We start from the raw sequence: 19443 nt of genomic DNA on the forward strand, positions 1-19443 counted from the left end.
TGAGTGACCAAAGCGTGCTCTTCAGAAATTTAAGCCACGCCCATCACCTGTCCTTTCCTCTGTGACAGGTATCTCATGATATCTGATTGGTGCAGATAACATATGACCAGCCACTACATTGAACAGTTGAGATACCGAACGTTCTATTCAGGAAATTTGATGACGCCCTATCATGTGACTCTTTGTTTTATGTCTATGCAAGGAATATGTAGTATACATTTTGTATATGTATGTTTGTATGGTCACGTATGTTTTCTGCATTAAATCTGTATGAAATAAAGTGCAATGCTATGAATGTGCTTTGTGCTAGTCACAGACTAGCGTTATAGTACTTTCATTAAAATAATTCGTAAACACTAGAAATGTATCGGCAAAACCGCTATTTTCGTCGAAGATTATAACGTAAATTCTTCTTTACAGTATGTCATTGTCATAGATGTTTTGTAAATTTAAACCTCACACAATGATATAAGAGAGAGAATTTGTTAGCGTGTGTCTCATCTGTTACATACAAAGAATACATGTGTATGCATATTGTGATAAAATATAAATGTACAAGCCGACAAAAGGTCTACAAGAGAAACTTGCAATAAAATTACCTAAAGCTTGCAATACACAACATGTATTCACACCTGATTTCTTTCAACATATATCTTTACGACACAATTAAACAATCAGGACTTGTTTGTACGACTAGACAGTTTCCTGTCATCCCCGAAACCTGCCAGGGAAATCAGGTGTGACTAGCACTAATTAGTCTCGGCACAGAGAGTGGGCAATCAGCGAGGGCTTCCAGGGGTTGAGTAGTGATGGGGCTCTTGGGCTTAATGAGTTAACTATCAAAAGCAGACCTTACAGACCAAGCTTGTTCAATTGTTCATGAGCTTTAAACATAAAAGACAGATAATTCACCTCAAAATCAATCTTTTCTTTGCAATTTTTAAAGAAGCTTAAATTCTTTTTCAACATATACATAATCAAATATTTTACATCTATAGTGATGCTTTACAATATCTGACAGAACCTTTACATAGAGCATACACATATACATGTCAGATTTATTCCCAGTCAACAAGAAGGTAAAGATTCGTCCAAGTAAAGAATAAATGTAGTTCTATATACTACACAACCTGAGAGTACACAGCATGTGTTGGTGAGAGAGCACCAATCTAGAAGCCTCAGAGTACATAATGGAACCAGTTGATGGATATAAAGACGTTATATGTTACATGACAGAGGCAGTTTATGAAGCATGTTAGTGTAGCATGAAAATATTATTAGACTCAAACATCAACAATACAAATCACCTACCTTGCCACCCTCTCCACCATTAGCAAGATGCTCAAACACTCCATCAAAGCTCTCCTTGAAGTGTTCCCTCACCAAGCTACCGACAGTCCTGGCAATACATACACACATTGTTAGAATAATTTCTTAAATTGAAGGTTTAAATGGATTCTTGTATATTTCACAAGGAAGCCAGCTTCAAAGTTCTAAACACTATCTTTATATGTGCATGATGTCAATCACAGGATTGTCTTGTCCAGATTATTTACAGACCACCTTCATAAAGCTGGAAAGTAGCTCAGTGCAAACAAACATTTATATGTTACTTGACTGAATACAAATGCTGAAAGCATCTATCAGAGTATTGGAAGAGTTCATTTAGTGGAAGGGTGGTAATACAGTTCCACTATCGACCAAATCTATCTCAGAATAAATGGTTTAAAATTATCACAAGCATAATGTAACATAATACTTACTTAAACAGCCATGATCTGTCACTATCGTCAGTGAGACGGTCGTAGAACACTCTCATTACTTCATGCACCCATAGTCTGAAATAATGATATGTTCCAAGACACATGACAGTGGTAGAGGAAATGAGGTATAGGCTATAGTTGGATGCCATTACCAAAATACTGACATTTACAGGCACATTTTCAATTTTCAGAGACAGGACAGTATATTGCCATTGTTTAGGGGTAATATTTAAATAAATATGTTTTCATCAGTTTTCCACACATGCTGTTTGTTTATAGACAGATACTCATTAAACATCCATCATATTTTACAATATCCCAGTATTTTTCTACAAATTACATTTTAAGCCAATTAGCAAATTTTCAAGCTTTCTCTTTTATGCTTACATAATGTCATGTCATAAAGAAGATAACAAGAATGAACCCTTAACTAACAATTAAGTCATACATGCAACAAGTCATATATACGTCAACATTAGTGTTCAGTCTTTCCACTGTTCCTACTCAAATGATAAAGCTGCCTGTACGGTCCATAGTGTTTCCAGCATGAAGGTTATCTGTTAAAGCATTCAGCTACAAGAAGCTCACCTAATCATCTGTCGTTTATTCTCTACTTGCTCCTTCTTAATAAGACAGACACCCAGGATGACTCGAGAGAAATCTCTCAAGTTAAACACATAATGGGACTTGGCTGGTGTGGGTAGCAGGTTGTCCATGGCCTGCTTGTACATCTCCATGGTGGCCTGCACAATGTTGTTACCCGCAGAGAAGAAGTCAGCAGAGAACTCTTGACCCTGGTAACACAGAACAATGCCAGTCAGAGGAGACGGAATTCTGTTCAGCCTTACTAAGTCTAGCACAACAATAAAAGATAAAACGCTGACAGTTTGTCCTAAGGCAGCTAGGGAAACAGGATTAAAAAAAAAATTGTTCCATTGTTTTGATGAAAAAAGACACAGAACAAATTATGGCAGCCATATTGGAAAGTCGAATGGAGTAAAAACCAGTAATGTCTTGAATAAGTGGTCAAACTCAAGGTTCAAGTATGAACAAATTCACAAATTCAGGTTAATCTTGGCTATATGCAGGCCAAGTTTTCATCTGGTACATTCACAACACAACAGTATACTTGTTGGAACTAGTGAAGTTACTTACTCTTAAGTAAGTTGACATGATTGTTGAAAAGATTTTGATCATAGTTTCCTCATTAAAGGGGTTCATGGCCACCAGGTTGAAGTGTCGGAGGAACCTGGGGGTGACATGGTTGCGGCCTCCGCCAGGGGGTCCCATGGCTGCCAGGAACTGCACATCCTGCAGCACCAGCTTGGAGGTGTCCTTTAGGTCATACCTGCACGACCATGGTTTGTGTTACAACCAACATCAATACAAGCAGAACCACTCCAAGAAAATCTATAATGAAAATGTGAATTCATAACTTTGTTGAATTTGAACCCTAAAAAAGTATTCTCACCAGTTTCCATGATCAATACACTGCCTAAGCAATTCAATCGGAGGTTGGGCGCCATACACTTCTTTAGCCGGCATGTTGAGATCGTCCACAAATATCACGGCTCTCTTGCCCATCTGTGGTCCGAACACGCCCTTCCTCCGCTTGTCAAGCTTGGACATGATGATGTTCTGAGTCATATTGGCACTGGTTTGAGCAGAGAAGTTGACAAATGTTGGCAGGTAGCGGTCCTTGGACAGACTCATCATCTTCTCCTGGACATACACACTCTTACCTGTTCCTGTTGGGCCCACAAATAGTAGAGGGCTGCAAGTACACAGTTCTCATTACACACATGAATCAAGCTCCAATTCAAACTGAAATATTGGTGTTTTGTAGCTACGTCTTCTTAATCTAAGACACCATACCTTGAGAAGATAATCATAAAATAGACTAAAACTGTTTAGAGTCCATTTTTATTTATAATTCTGTTAAAAATCGGGAAAACGACTGGCACAAAATTCATAACTTATAAAATCCAAAATGAATTGTACATGTTATTTTGAACCTACAAAGCCTTCTCTCACATAAATAAAAGCTTGTACATCTTACTTTAAATTTTTTAAACATCTTGCATGTAGAAAAGAATTAGTACATTTTTCCCCCCTCTGATCCAACTGAGTTAAAAAACTTCAGGCAAATAACAAGCAAGTACTAAGCTGTATGAGTACCGGTATTTATATATAGTATCATTTAGTGAGTGAGTTGGATTTTACGTCGATATTACTATTATCAATATTCCAGCAATATTGATGGCGAGGGACTAGTATCATTTAGTGAGTGAGTTGGATTTTACGCCGATATTAGCAATATTCCAGCAATATCATGGCGGGGGACTAGTATCATTTAGTGAGTGAGTTGGATTTTACGCCAATATTAGCAATATTCCAGCAATATCATGGCGGGGGACTAGTATCATTTAGTGAGTGAGTTGGATTTTACGCCAATATTAGCAATATTCCAGCAATATCATGGCGGGGGACTAGTATCATTTAGTGAATGAGTTGGATTTTGGATTTTAGCCGATATTAGCAATATTCCAGCAATATCATGGCGGGGGACTAGTATCATTTAGTGAATGAGTTGGATTTTACGCCGATATTAGCAATATTCCAGCAATATCATGGCGGGGGACTAGTATCATTTAGTGAATGAGTTGGATTTTACGCCGATATTAGCAATATTCCAGCAATATCATGGCGGGGGACTAGTATCATTTAGTGAATGAGGGATTTTACGCCCGATATTAGCAATATTCCAGCAATATCATGGCGAGGGGACTAGTATCATTTAGTGAGTGAGTTGGATTTTTCGCCCGATATTAGCAATATTCCAGCAATATCATGGCGGGGGACTAGTATCATTTAGTGAGTGAGTTGGATTTTACGCCGATATTAGCAATATTCCAGCAATATCATGGCGGGGGACTAGTATCATTTAGTGAATGAGTTGGATTTTACGCCGATATTAGCAATATTCCAGCAATATCATGGCGATATCATGGGGACTAGTATCATTTAGTGAGTGAGTTGGATTTTCACGCCGATATTAGCAATATTCCAGCAATATCATGGCGGGACTAGTATCATTTAGTGAGTGGGGACTAGTATCATTTAGTGAGTGAGTTGGATTTTACGCCGATATTAGCAATATTCCAGCAATATCATGGCAGGGGGTATCATTTAGTGAATGAGTTGGATTTTATGCCGATATTAGCAATATTCCAGCAATATCATGGCAGGGGACTAGTATCATTTAGTGAATGAGTTGGATTTTACGCCGATATTAGCAATATTCCAGCAATATCATGGCGGGGGACTAGTATCATTTAGTGAATGAGTTGGATTTTACGCCGATATTAGCAATATTCCAGCAATATCATGGCGGGGGACTAGTATCATTTAGTGAATGAGTTGGATTTTATGCCGATATTAGCAATATTCCAGCAATATCATGGCGGGGGACTAGTATCATTTAGTGAATGAGTTGGATTTTATGTCGATATTAGCAATATTCCAGCAATATCATGGCGGGGGACTAGTATCATTTAGTGAATGAGTTGGATTTTATGCCGATTTTAGCAATATTCCAGCAATATCATGGCGGGGGACTAGTATCATTTAGTGAATGAGTTGGATTTTATGCCGATTTTAGCAATATTCCAGCAATATCAAGGCGGGGGACTAGTATCATTTAGACTAACCCATGTGCAAATGTTAAAAATAATTGCATAAAATGTAAAATCAAAATCGTGTGGCCTATTACCGTCCATGTTCTATACACAGGTCCATGAGGTAGGCATATCTGGCTGTGTCCATGGTAGGGACCAGCATCTCTCGGATCTTCTTACTCTTTGACTCAGCTCCCTTGATGAGGTCATTCCAGTGGCGCCACTGACCTCGAGCCTTTTGCTGAAAGCAGCAAACATACTGTGTCACATCTGCGTTCATCGATGATGTAACAAGGCCGTAACTCCATGAGCACATTGGACACATACAGTCCCAAGCAGGCCTTTCACAGTGACTCACTCACCTCATACATGAAGTCGTACACCATGTTGTCATTGGGGAATGGCACCTCAATCTTTCCAAGAACTTTGGGTATTGGGTGTTCCTCAAACTTTCCTGCCATTAGATCTTTGTAGAACACATCAAACTTCTGTCTGCTGTCAACGTCCACCACCCCTCCGATAGACCACGGTGTTGAGAACAGTATTGCTGACTGAAAACACAGACATTTCACAGTATGTCATAACACAGTGTAACAGATATAAAACTGTTGTTCTGGTTTTTCACTCTTGCATCACTTGGTGTTCCAGACAGAAAATATAAAAACAGCATAAAATTCAAGGGCTGATAGTATGAGCACCAATTCAATTATTTTAGGATTAAGAAACACGAACTACACAAAATAACAAGAAGACAGGTCCAGTATATACTAACCTGTCTCTTGTCAGTAGGTCTACTATATGATCTTGTGTAGCCTAACATTCTCCTATTTCAATGATAATATTCCATATCAGGGTTACTTAAAAGTCACACAACACAATTCCTCCAAGTTTGTCTCCTCTGTGTAATACCCTATAATTCCTCAATACCTCAATACCCATAACTCCACAACTTCCCACCCTACCAACCCTGTAGCAATCTGTTACAAGCGTTCACTCACCACTAGGTACACCTTGATGTCATACTGGTGTCAACTCAGTCTCTCAATACCCACACCTCCACAACTTCCCACCCTACCAACCCTGTAGCAATCTGTTACAAGTGTTCACTCACCACTAGGTACACCTTGATGTCATACTGGTGTCAACTCAGTCTCTCAATACCCACACCTCCACAACTTCCCACCCTACCAACCCTGTAGCAATCTGTTACAAGCGTTCACTCACCACTAGGTACACTTTGATGTCATACTGGTGTCAACTCAGTCTCTCAATACCCACACCTCCACAACTTCCCACCCTACCAACCCTGTAGCAATCTGTTACAAGCGTTCACTCACCACTAGGTACACTTTGATGTCATACTGGTGTCAACTCAGTCTCTCAATACCCACAACTTCCCACCCTACCAACCCAGCCTACCAGCGTTCACTCACCCTGTACACTTTGATGCAATCTCAGTCTCTCAATACCCACAACTTCCCACCCTACCAACCCTGTAGCAATCTGTTACAAGCGTTCACTCACCACTAGGTACACTTTGATGTCATACTGGTGTCAACTCAGTCTCTCAATACCCACAACTTCCCACCCTACCAACCCTGTAGCAATCTGTTACAAGCGTTCACTCACCACTAGGTACACTTTGATGTGCTTGTTGTCAGCTGCATCATCTTTGTTGATGGACTCATGCATCAACATATCGATGAGATACATCAGAGAGCGGACCAGGTTGGCGGGGCTTGTGGGGACATACTCCTGTAAACATAGTCACTTATGTAATATCTACTCACATTTATGATCCTCACTACTGGCAAACAAGGATAAGTTGGACCGGCACAGAGAACATGTTTACGAGAAGTAGGCGATGCACGGCAATGAGCAAACCCATTTGGTTTGTGAAAGGTAGAGCAGATGTAGGCTAGTGCACGTGCTTTGCATGACGATGAAATTGATTCCGAGCGTAGCTGCACACGCCTTGCTCATAACACTCTCACGTCGGTGTAGCAAGTTACACTACACTTGATTGCGGACAACCTGGGGCCCCTTCGCTAAAAATGGCAAGCACCAGTGGGTGGCACTCATACATGCTAACACGGCAATTGTCAGGTCGGTGCTCAACTTATCCTTGTTTGCCAGTAAGTTGATTACAGCCAAACTGAAAAAGACATTACTGTTACATCCACCCGAAAATAAGAATCAATTCTAGTGAAATATTTCAGATATGTTAAGGGCCTAATTCCATGAAGCAACTTTTATGTTAAACTTGTGGTAATTTAATGTTAAAGTATAGGAATTAAGATCACTTTGTGGAACAAGACACAGGGTTGTAGTTTTGTTTCTTCACCTTGCAGTGTTTCCTGACAAAGTTGAGACAAGGGTCCACAAGCCACTCAAACATGGCATCAACCAGTTCCGAGCTCTCCTTCAGCACATCGGGGAAGGTGTGGATCCAGGACTTGACGATAGGCCTCCAGCCCAGTGTTGTTGGCTCGAGGTACACCATACCGCACCGAGACACAGTAGCAGGCTGCAGGGAATGCTCATAGCATTAGACACGAGCATTTAACCAACATTTAAATAGGCACACACTGTCACTGATGAACAACTTCATGGTAATATTTAAGAAACTGAAGTTCATATGGTATTCAGAATTATTTGCCCTTTTCTAACAAAGCTAAGACTTACAATACTGTAACACTGATATCAACTCTGATCAAAGACATCAACGTCATGTTATCTAAATCCATGTCCTGCAGTATTCATTAGTATGCTCATTATGAATACTGTATGTAACTCTGTATGCTAGGTATTGGACCCATATACGATTGATTACATCCGTGACTTTGTGAACTTTATGTAGTTTGAGTAATGATGTGCCTTATTCACATTCTTACAAAGAAACTTTCGATTTTCTTTCCATTCACTCATGAAACACATCAAGGCAAGATATGGCACTGTGGATCATTCTCAACTGTATAAAAATTGTATGAAGTAGATAAGTGTAACAAGTCTTGAGTTTGAAGGAATACTGCTGTTATGTTTCACCAAAGACATATATACATGTCTTTGATTTCACAAACATATCTTGTCTAGCACACACAACTGTTTCACTAATATCTTCTGCCTTTCAGCAGATACAGAACAAGACTGTATTACAAGTACTGTCAAATGTTCTCAGTCCCACATATACAGGTCTCCTCCACCTTCAACTAGCATGAGCTTACCGAGGCCTGTGAGAGATCCATGGTTTCAAAGATGAGACTCATGACGGAAGACATCTGGATGATCTCACCACTCATGAGACACAGCTTCTTGTTGTCATCCAGAACAGTGTTCATGTTCTCAATCCACAGGGCATCAATCGGGCCATCAAATATCACCCACTTCCTGTCGGGGGTATCAGTGGAGGCGAACTCCCTGAATGTGTTGGCCACAACTCCATCTGTCCACTGGAAATATACAACATCACATGTGGGGACTTCACAAGACAACAACAACAATATCTATGAACCATTGGGATATGATGAAAACTGCTTTAACCAGTGAGTGAGTTCAATGTCTTTAGAACAGTATTCAAGTTATATCACATAGTGTCAGCTTGAACCCATTAAGATCCGGGTTAGAATTGATCTTCAGTAACCCATGCATGTCGTAAAAGGTGACTAACAGTATTGGGTGATCAGACTTGCCGACTTGGTTGACACATGTGATCATATCCCAGTTGTGCAGATCAATGTTCATGCTGTTGATCACTGGATTGTCTGGTCCAGACTCGATTATTTACAGACCGCCACCATATAACTGGAATATTGCTGAGTGTGGCATAAAACGAAACTAAATTCACTCACTCACAGATAGCTTGAGGTGGGAGAAAAGTGATGCAGGACATAGATACCACATTGGCAAACATGTGCCTGCAAAAAACAGGAACAGAATGAAGTTGAACTTGGATCCAAACCTCAAATCAAAGGTCTCAGGCACACAGCTAAGGGACAGAACTCAGCACAGAACATTGTTATGTCTAGGCAAGTGGGCCACACATGTGCCCTGAAACTGTTTCAAGTCATGAAAGAATATGGTAACATCCTATCTTTCTGGCTGTTTACCTCATGAGATACAGGATCAAACTGTCCAAACAGTTGGCCCATGGTGATGGCCTTCGGGTTGATGATCCTGGTGATGACCCTGTCAAAATCCTCATGGCCATCCTCACTGAGCTGCGTCATTCCCTCCCCCAGCACCTCCAACACCTTAGACTTGGCGCCAAACGGCTCCCCCACCAACATGAAGCTGAAAACAGTGAATGCTTACAAAATCTAACTACTGATTAACATGCTTTATTCGGTACTGAGAGCAGCGCGCCAACATGCAAAAGTGAACTCAGAGTACATCAAAGATTTGCTTAAACTCCGGAGATATTTTTACTGAAGACGCAGTACAGAATATTGTAAAGTTGTAGCAGTTCTTAACATAACTATGATACAACATTAAACCATTTCAGTAACACAATAACACACTGAAGAGTGAGTGAGTGACACATGTGATAACACAGTCAACTACACATCATCATCCAGGTTTCATGTCCTCATGTCAGAAGCAGACAGATCTTCCGTTGATTGCAAGAGCAGGAGCCCATGCCAGTGGCCCTGATCATACTTGGTGACCCCTGATCCCATGTCAGTGAATACTTACAACAGGACGCACATATCTAGCACTGACTCACCCGTGTCTCACTATCATCATCTCGTACGTCTGGATGATCTTCTCCCTGAAGAAGTCAACAAACTGTAGGTTCTTGTTCAAACATTGTTGCTCCATGGCAGCGAGGAAGAGCTTGTAGTCTGCCTCTGGCAGCTGCAGCCCCGGGAACAAGTCGGAGATGATGCCATTGAACAGCGGGATGTCGTGGGATAAAAACTTTGGCAAGTTGACATCAATGATAGATCGCAGAAGCTGAAAGAGAAATAGCAATCTTGAGCACTGATGTATAAAGGGTGATAACTTCAGGGAACATTTCACATCACAAACAGAGAAATCTAGGTGAAATAACATACATAACCTTCATGATGAAAGAATAGTGGACATTTGCCTGAACAGTTTATCAACTATTGTTCAGTGATGAAATATATAAGAGAACATACCAGTATGTCTTCATCTTCGTCAGGATACTTCAGCTTGAGGTTACCAGCAGCTGACAGCACGGCCTTCACAGCTCTCATACCGTAGTCATAATGAAACTGGGATGACAGTTGTTCTGAGCACAGTCGGTAGGTAGTCACAATCTTCACTGCCAGATTTCTGGCATCCAGGAAGCCGAAGGAATACAGTGAGATCTCGGCAATCATGGCATAGTCTGGCACCATCATGGCCACAGTTCTGAAGAGCACCTTCAGGTTGTCAGGCAGCTCGGAGCGACCAGCGTAGCCAGGGTTCATGGTGATACATACATAGCAGTTGGGGTTGAGAGCCAGCTCAGTTCCTTCAAACATGAACGTGTCAACCTTGCCCTGGACAGCTCGGATAATACACAGGATCTGAGGAAGACAGACAAGAATTAGATTCATCACATCAACTGTCACAATGGTTTTGCTTACACCATACTTCACATGACACACATTCTTTGAACACAATAATAACAAGTGTTTGCCACTGATATGGCAATGTCCCCCGCCGCTAAAGAATTGAATATCTATATTTACTACTTTTTATTTTTGGGTCACATACAAGATGCCTGAAATGACTGGTGTCTGCATAATCACCCAATGTAGGCTGTCAACATACTTGAAAACATTGGGTGCAATGTTTTATGAGATATCGCCTTTAAAAAGCGGTCAAAGTATCGTGGTGACCTTGAAGATAAGGTCAAGGTCACCCAAATAAACTGGTGTCTGTGTAATACCCCAATGTAAACTGTCACCAAATTTGAAGACATTGGGTACAACAGTCCATGAGATATCGCGTTAACAAGAGTTAAAAGTGTGCAAAAGTGTCGTAATGACCTTGAAGATAAGGTCAGGGTCACCCAAAATCAACTGGTGTCTGCGTAATCCCCCAATGTATGCTGTCACCAAATTTGAAGACATTGGGTACAACAGTCCATGAAATATCGCATTAACAAGAGTTAAAAGCGTGCAAAGTGTCATGGTGACCTTGAAGATAAGGTCAAGGTCACCAAATAAACTGGTGTCTGCATAATCCCCCATTGTAGGCTGTCACCAAATTTGAAGACACTGGGTACAACAGTGCATGAGATATCACGTTAACAACAGTTTGAAAAGTGGTCAGTGTCGCGGTGACTTTGAAAATAAGGTCAAGGTCACCCAAATTGACTGGTGTCTGCGTAATCCCCTAATGTAGGCTGTCACGAAATTTGAAGACATTGGGTACAACATTTCATGAGATATCGCGTTAACAAGCATTTGAAAAGGTGATCAGTGTCATGGTGACCTTGGAAATAAGGTCAAGCTCACCCAAATCGACTGGTGTCTGCATAATCTCCCAATGTAGGCTGTCACCAAATTTGAAGACATTGGGTAGAACAGTTCATGAGATATCGCGTTAACAAGAATCGCCGCTGAATAAGGACGCCGCTGAATACATAGTTCCCCGTTCCACGTTGTGGCGGGGGACAACAATACACTAAACATGAATTAAATTATAAATGTGAAAATCTCAAAATCCAACTGCATACCTGCTGTGCTACCACTGACAACACTTCCAGATCTATACGGTTGAACTCATCAAAACATGCCCATGCTCCTGCGGAGGCGAGACCTTTGAAGAACTGAAATTTACAAAGCAGATATATATATAAACATGCCACTGTAAGAGACGATAACAATTTTATGAAACTTCTCATTTCATAACCGAGTCAATGAGGAAACCAGTTGGCATTATGGAAACAGTTGTATCATTCAGTGAAACTGAGCAAGTATTTACCTTTCCCATGGCAATGTAGTCCAGGCCATCAGAGCAGTTGAACACAACACACTGTACAGCCAGAGCCTTTGCCAGATCCTTGGTGGTCTCGGTCTTCCCTGTTCCGGCAGGACCTTCTGGAGCTCCGTTCAGATTGAGATGGAATGCTCCGACCAGTGTTCTGTAGCATCTGTCTGTGAGAGGAGTGATGACGAGGCGACCAGAGTTACCGAGGTACTCGTTACAGTATCTGACTGTAGCGTTGGTGATGCGGACTAACATCTTCTCATCCTCCCAGTAGTAGCGCAGCTGGGACAACCAGTTGAAGTCGTTCTCTGCTGCCACACCTAGCATACACAACAGTCACAGAGATGAAACTAGCAGACAGACAGCAGGCTAATTATACAGATGTAGCGATGGTGCTATATAGAACACCATCATCACAACATCATCTCATTTGTTGAAAGGATCTGCACTTTGTATCTGAAGCTGAATGTCCTGTTCATCAGGAACCCAATATTTATTGTACACCATTAAGGCACCAAAGTATTAATGGCGTAGGGCCTCAGTAAAGTAATTGCTAAATTAATTGCATCAACATCTCCAAATACACTTGTTGAGTGGGTTGCCGTCTTACTTTGCCGTCTAAACTATTCAACTATTGTAATGTGTGACAAATAAGCAACAATCAAGCAAAAGGCCTTAAAAAGACCATTTGGAATCTGTTTCAGATCACCACTTGCCATTCCAACAATGTTTCTGTGTTGGAAATAGGATTTGTGAACATATGAATAACATCAGTCGACAGTTCATGTGTACAGTGTCTTGACGAGTTTAGCTTAAAAGAATAAAAGTTCTCTCCAACTCACAGTTTTCAAAAACATTCACATGGATATGTGATACTTAGTGTACTGTGACCCAACACGTTTCTGTGAGCTATAAATACCTTTGTTTGCCATGTCTAATACCACATCCCGAGCATGTACGTCTATGACCACAAGAGCTCCTAGTGTGATTCTCTGCTGCTTGGTCAGTTTGCCTCGGACCAGTGCCACAACGTCCTTCAGCTGAGACTGCAGTTTCTCCCAGTAGTCCTTAAGTCCTTGCGGTCCTCCCCGGATGGCCTCATGCACCTCCCGCGTCCAGTACACCTGGGACGCACACAGGACAACCTGGCCCGGCCACTCCTTCACCCACTCACAGCGAGGAGAGATCAGGTAGGCCTGGAAAAAAACAAATAAAATTCACAAACAAATCATTCCAGTTTGGCAAACAAAACCCGTTCATCAAACTTTGTCTGTCTATATTCAGCTGTGTTTCTTCAATGAGCTCTTATTATAGCATAGTAAACTATGTTAATAGTGGAATCAAAGGGACCATTAATTTTAATTTGTTATACCTGTACTTGGTTAAACATATTTCAGATATAGCAACTGGCCAGCATACCTCCCCCCCCACCCCTCATTATAGGCATGTTAATTACAAATATAGATCACTGTAACCAATTGAGAGCAAATAATAATCAGTGATTGCACACACACTCTACATGAGTGCCAAATTTGATTGTCAGTTTCTCATATCATCTATCTGATGCATACAGATTGTGAAATGTATCTCATCCTCACCTCAACAGCAGCAGCAATGACATCATGTATAGACAGCAGCATGACATCTTGGACCTGCAGCAGCCACTTCTCTACGGCCCCCCGAGCCTCAGCTGTAGAGATAGCAGTGGAGTACTTCACTTTCTCCCCCTCACTGGAGAACATGGCGTGGATGTCCAGCTTATCATCAAACTCCAGCTTGGCAATGCCTTCAAAACACTTCTTCAGATGTGGCTGGACCCTCATTGGGTCCTTGGTCTCGGAGAGAATCTCAAGCATCTCATCATTGGACAAGAAGAAGAATCTGAAAAAAAAATGGATGGAACTGAAGATCAAGGGAGGCAACTGGCTCAATGACCATTTAATCAGGCATAATTCAACATACCTAATTTCAGTTCAGGAAAAACTATAAGGGTGTAGATTATTGAACATTCACTCAACAATATGTCAAAGTGCAAACCAGTGGTGGACAGTGTGAGCAAAAACTCAAGTCAAATGTGGTAACTCCATATCGAGATACTTGTTGGTTCTTTTGATGAACATGGGGAACTGGGGAAACAGTTCTGCTCTAGTATGGTAAAAGTGCATCAGAAAGACAGATACTTTTAATGAGCCCTTGGAAGCTACTACATCTGAAACATGTTGACAAAACCATAATGAGAGATAAACCTGTATTTCTAATACCCTTGCTACATGGCAATGGACACTCACCGTGGGAAGAAGAGTCGTTTCTTCTCCAGATAGGCATTCAGACCCTTGTTGATCTTGTCCAGGAGACCATTGCTGTCCACCAGCTTCTCCAGCAGCCCCTGCATGCCTACTGCTGCCATTACCTGAAGCACACAACAACACTGTCTACATCACACTGATATCTTCAAACATGTCCAGCATTACATCAATCAAACTAAACGATTCCTCTGTTCATCTTAAACTGTTATATTCTCAAACTCAACATCTTTCACGTATATCATCTGTTTTATGCATATTTGATTTAAATTATGAAAATATAATTGTTGTCAATATAGGGAGAGGGCTTCATTAAGTTGGATAACTTGTGCCCAATCCTTTTCTTCAATGAATAAAATATGTTTAATTCAAATCAACACTCACTGTCTACATTTGGGGATATCATCTAGGTCAATTACGATCAATTGTAGGAATTCACACTAATTCACTCAACACATGTTTAATTCATTATCTGTATCTTGTTCAATATATTCTTGACATCATATTTCATATATTTGAAACTTTCACTGTTTTTAGGTAGTTATATTACTTTCAAATTGTTTTCATAATGCTGTTCTTCTGACATATCCAGAGACCTGGACTGGTGAACGTTTTTGAGGCATGTTAATGTGTTCATTGAAGGCAGACTTTCTCCATGACCGCACTGACCTTGGAATCCTTGACGGTGTGCCTCATGACATCCTTCCAGTTCCTGTCCACCATCTGGAACAGCCTCCCCTCCTCCGGCATCTGCTGCATGATGTCCTCAGAGGAGAAGATGGGTTCCAGATACAGCCACTGTGCCTGCACCTTCAGCCACTCGTCAATTGTCTCCTGCGTCCGCATCAGCTTCTCTTCCCACACCTACACACACCAACAATATTAGATAACACACACCATCCTAACACACAACAATCTATAGATGTATCATGAAAAGCTAAACTGATTGAATCATATTTCTAGAAATAGCCAAGGAATTCTTTGACTGAAAAAACTCATGAGGTTTAGTAATGATGAGATGGTTGTTAGTAAATATTGCGAAGTCAAATAACAGGCATGCTGTATTTCATTTGAAAACCAAAGGAGGTGGAGATTGATGTCAACTGATATCATGTAAGGAATAAAGAAGAATCCCCTGCATAATGAGAGAGTTACAAGCAATACCCCTAATACTGTTTTCAGAAACTCCTTTAAACATTATCATGCAATATTGAAAAAACAAACATTTTGCTTAATGTTTATAAGTTTATTTAAAGCAAATTTTAAGAGTTCTAGTTTGGTGCATAAGAAAAATATGAAACAGTCGGAAGTCAACTATGACATTTGAGCATGCCATATTGGCTTTGAATGCAGGTCACACAATGCAGGGCATTTAAGATCCTCAGATTTCATTGTTTAGAAACATATATAACAAAGATAGAACACTATATGCACTATTGTCAAGAAGCAATCATAAAATATTTATTAAAAGGAAAGTTTAATACTGAAGCTCTTAAAGGTTTCTATGAAGGTAGAGAGGTGGAGCATTTCTTTGTGGATAGTGATCCCACACTATCCACCACTATTCCTTGTGTAGTACTACAAATCTAGACAAACCTTTACACATTCACTAGAGAGATTAGCTATTTCATGACAACTGTCATACGTTTAATGTAGGAAACTATCACTAAGATGCAGTCATGTGTCTGTGATGAATTAGTACATGGTTCAACAACTAGGTACGTGAACATCATGCATTGTTTACAATCAGATGACTATAGGGCCCGTAAGAAAGTCACAGCACTTTGAGAGACCTTAGTACTTCTGGTGACAAATAACGTTTCATACCTTTTCGAATGGTCTCATGGTTGTCAGTTGACAATAAGGAACGGATAATCCTTCCAGGAATAACAAATTTCTGCTCAAACCATCACCAAATGAGCCAACTATTACGACTGTCAACGGCTGTGACAGCCAAGCATGGATGTGCACCTGGGCCGGTCTAGTAAAGTCATATTTGGCAGTTGTGCAATTTGGAACCAGAACTGGTTCTTGTATGTGTGTCACCGGAAATCTGGTAAGTAAGCTGTGCCCCACCTCACATATTGCAAGTTGCCACGCGCAAAGGGAGCTGGGAACCAGCTTAGTACCCGAAGTAGTGCTTCACGAGACTTACAGGCCCTACAGCAACTCACACCACTTACTGTGGTCATACCATTCTATTCTGTGTGCAAGCGGGCCAAGATACAAAAACTTGACCAAATGTCTTTGAAACATCATGATAAGAATCAAAGACCTATTCCTTGTGTGAATGCATGTGATCAAATGCTGCAATATGTCAGTGAGTGAGTCATCAGGAGATGAGTGAGAAGGTGGAGTGACATGAGAAAGGTTGATGACTTGTTGGCTACCACCTAGACTGTATGTCAGAGTCCTTGAGAGAGATGCTCGAGTTGTTGCTAGTCATGCAGAGAACTAACAGGGCAACCCTGGGTCATCCTTACCACCGGTCACATAACAACTTAGCTTCATCTTTGTGTGTGAAGAGTATACATGTTACAACAGCATCACAGACACTCATAAATAATAATAATACGCTCTATTACCAATTAAACCCACATGTCAAAACAATGGACAGTGATTCCAATTTTCAGTACAGTATAGCCTCTCGTAATCATAATATGTTGTAACAACCACTTTATTACAAATTAATCATGTTACATTGATTTACAATAAACTAGTGCGTAAGTGAGTTTAGTTTTACGCCGCACTCAGCAATATTCCAGCTATATGGCAGCGGTCTGAAAATAATCAAGTCTGGACCAGACAATCCAGTGATCAACAGTATGAGCATCAATCTACGCAATTGGGATATGATGACATGTGTCAACCAAGTCAACGAGCCTGGTCCCCCGATCCTGTTAGTCGCCTCTTACGACAAGCATGGGTGTTGAAGATCAAATCTAACCCGGATCTTCACTATACATAGTTCAGCTCATCCAAGGAAGAATTTCCTTTCATTGTCACTGTTACGTTTTAACTTAAAATCTACCTGTTACGTGGTTGTATTACTGAAAGGTCATACTGTACAACATTCAAAGTCTCAGCTTGTAAGTAAAACACAAACAGAGAAGAAGGTCTGTATGCCAGAATTGTTTACATGGAGTTCAAAATAGATTTCCAGTTTGAAGTTTATCATGCGTATAGTGGCATACCTTGACAGTGTGAGGGTGTTTGATGGATAATATAGCTCATGATTATTATTTCACAAGTTGCTGCATATACTGCAAAATGTCAATGGTATCCTCCAAACAGCAAACTGTTGTACAAAATATATGACTGTGACAGACATATGTCAGTGTGTCATATATATGTAGTCACTGTTGACACAACTGGGAGGTGGAAAGTGTTTCAAGTGTCAAGCAGCTCCAAGTCTTGGCAGGTCCATCCTTTACCCTTCATGTATAAACACAGCTCTCCAAGCCATGTTCGACAGTAATAGCGTTGATCTTTTGGTTAGGTGGTTTTTGAAACATTGAAAGAGCTGACCATTGTAGGAATGCAATGATCTTGGTCACAATAAAGTGCAATAATGTGATGCCAATAAATAAAGTGTACTTTGCAGTTAACACCATACTGAGTGTACTCAAGATGGAGAATATAGAATGACATTCTGCAGTGGTCAAGAAATACACACCAATTACATTTCATCTGGATGTGGAAAATGGTGGAAATACTTCTTCATAAAATTAAATGATCTGACTGTTGAAAATTCATTACGTTTTGAAATAATCCTCATCAATTATATGTGAGTGTTATCATAAAATGTATTATTTCCAACCTCAGTCATCTGCTCCTTGTTCTCATATGCCTTGAGGTTTGGATTGTGTTCAGAAAGTGATTGTTGAAGATTGAGAGTCACTCTTGATAGTTGGAAATCTGTGGTCTTTAATAATTTGGGAGAGTTATGTTGTAGAAGCACAAAGAGTCGAAAATATTTCATATGTTACATTACAGGTATAAAGAAATCTTGTGCGACCTTTTCAAAGCTGATGTTAATCCATGAATAGGTGTCCTACATAACTGGATGTTCACAGATCTGTGAAAACTCTGTGTGTTGGTCAGTGTTTTCACTAGGTGTGTCTGCAGCAGTGCTAGCACCCTCATCGTCACCACTGCAAGGGGAGGCAACTCCATCTACCTTGATTTCCTTCTCGAACGGCTTGATGAAGGGTGAGCCTCTCATGGTCTGTGTCTTGACGATCTGGTCGTCCAGTGTGGTCTGAATGTCATCCACGGATGCCAGAATGGAGACTCCGGTGTCCCGGTACTGGATGAGGTTGAAGTTGATCCCTGTCCATTCCTCCATCATCTTGTTCATTGCCTTCTCCAGGGAGAATTCCTGGGGATGACATGGAGTTTGTCAGCTTCACATAAAAAAAACAACCTGCAGAATTTCTGCACTGTACTCTTTTACACTATATCCACATGTACATTCCTAGAATAATGCATCACTATCAACATTGGTTCAAACACATAGCACTAAAGGCATTATTGGCTGAACAACAGTGCACTGAAGGTTCAACCATGTAGTACTCAACGTTCAACCACAGCACACTAATGTGTAACCACATCATACTAAATGTTCACACAACATCACACAAAATGTGTTACCACATCATACTAAATGTTTAACCACTTGATACAAAACGTTTAACACATCACACTAATAGGTTAACTACATAGCACTAAATGTTAAAAAGACATAGTACTCAA

General features: G+C 40.6%; 1 protein-coding gene across 1 annotated transcript in view; it reads right to left on the minus strand.

Annotated features, from left to right (window-relative positions):
* The window catches only part of LOC124287917 (dynein axonemal heavy chain 12-like), a 79960-nt gene that overhangs the window by 38935 nt on the left and 21582 nt on the right, over positions 1–19443 (minus strand). Inside the window, 20 exon segments of the mRNA XM_046724408.1 lie at positions 1312–1399; positions 1764–1838; positions 2352–2557; positions 2919–3111; positions 3235–3537; positions 5536–5681; positions 5803–5991; positions 7070–7195; positions 7785–7967; positions 8665–8889; positions 9547–9730; positions 10164–10393; positions 10582–10974; positions 12132–12224; positions 12380–12705; positions 13305–13581; positions 13984–14266; positions 14674–14795; positions 15358–15552; positions 18869–19069. Coding sequence (XP_046580364.1) covers positions 1312–1399; positions 1764–1838; positions 2352–2557; positions 2919–3111; positions 3235–3537; positions 5536–5681; positions 5803–5991; positions 7070–7195; positions 7785–7967; positions 8665–8889; positions 9547–9730; positions 10164–10393; positions 10582–10974; positions 12132–12224; positions 12380–12705; positions 13305–13581; positions 13984–14266; positions 14674–14795; positions 15358–15552; positions 18869–19069 — 4038 coding nt within the window.

This window comes from Haliotis rubra, unplaced genomic scaffold (assembly GCF_003918875.1).
Source record: "Haliotis rubra isolate DU_JTF1 unplaced genomic scaffold, ASM391887v1 Scf111, whole genome shotgun sequence".
Lineage (NCBI taxonomy): Eukaryota > Metazoa > Mollusca > Gastropoda > Lepetellida > Haliotidae > Haliotis > Haliotis rubra.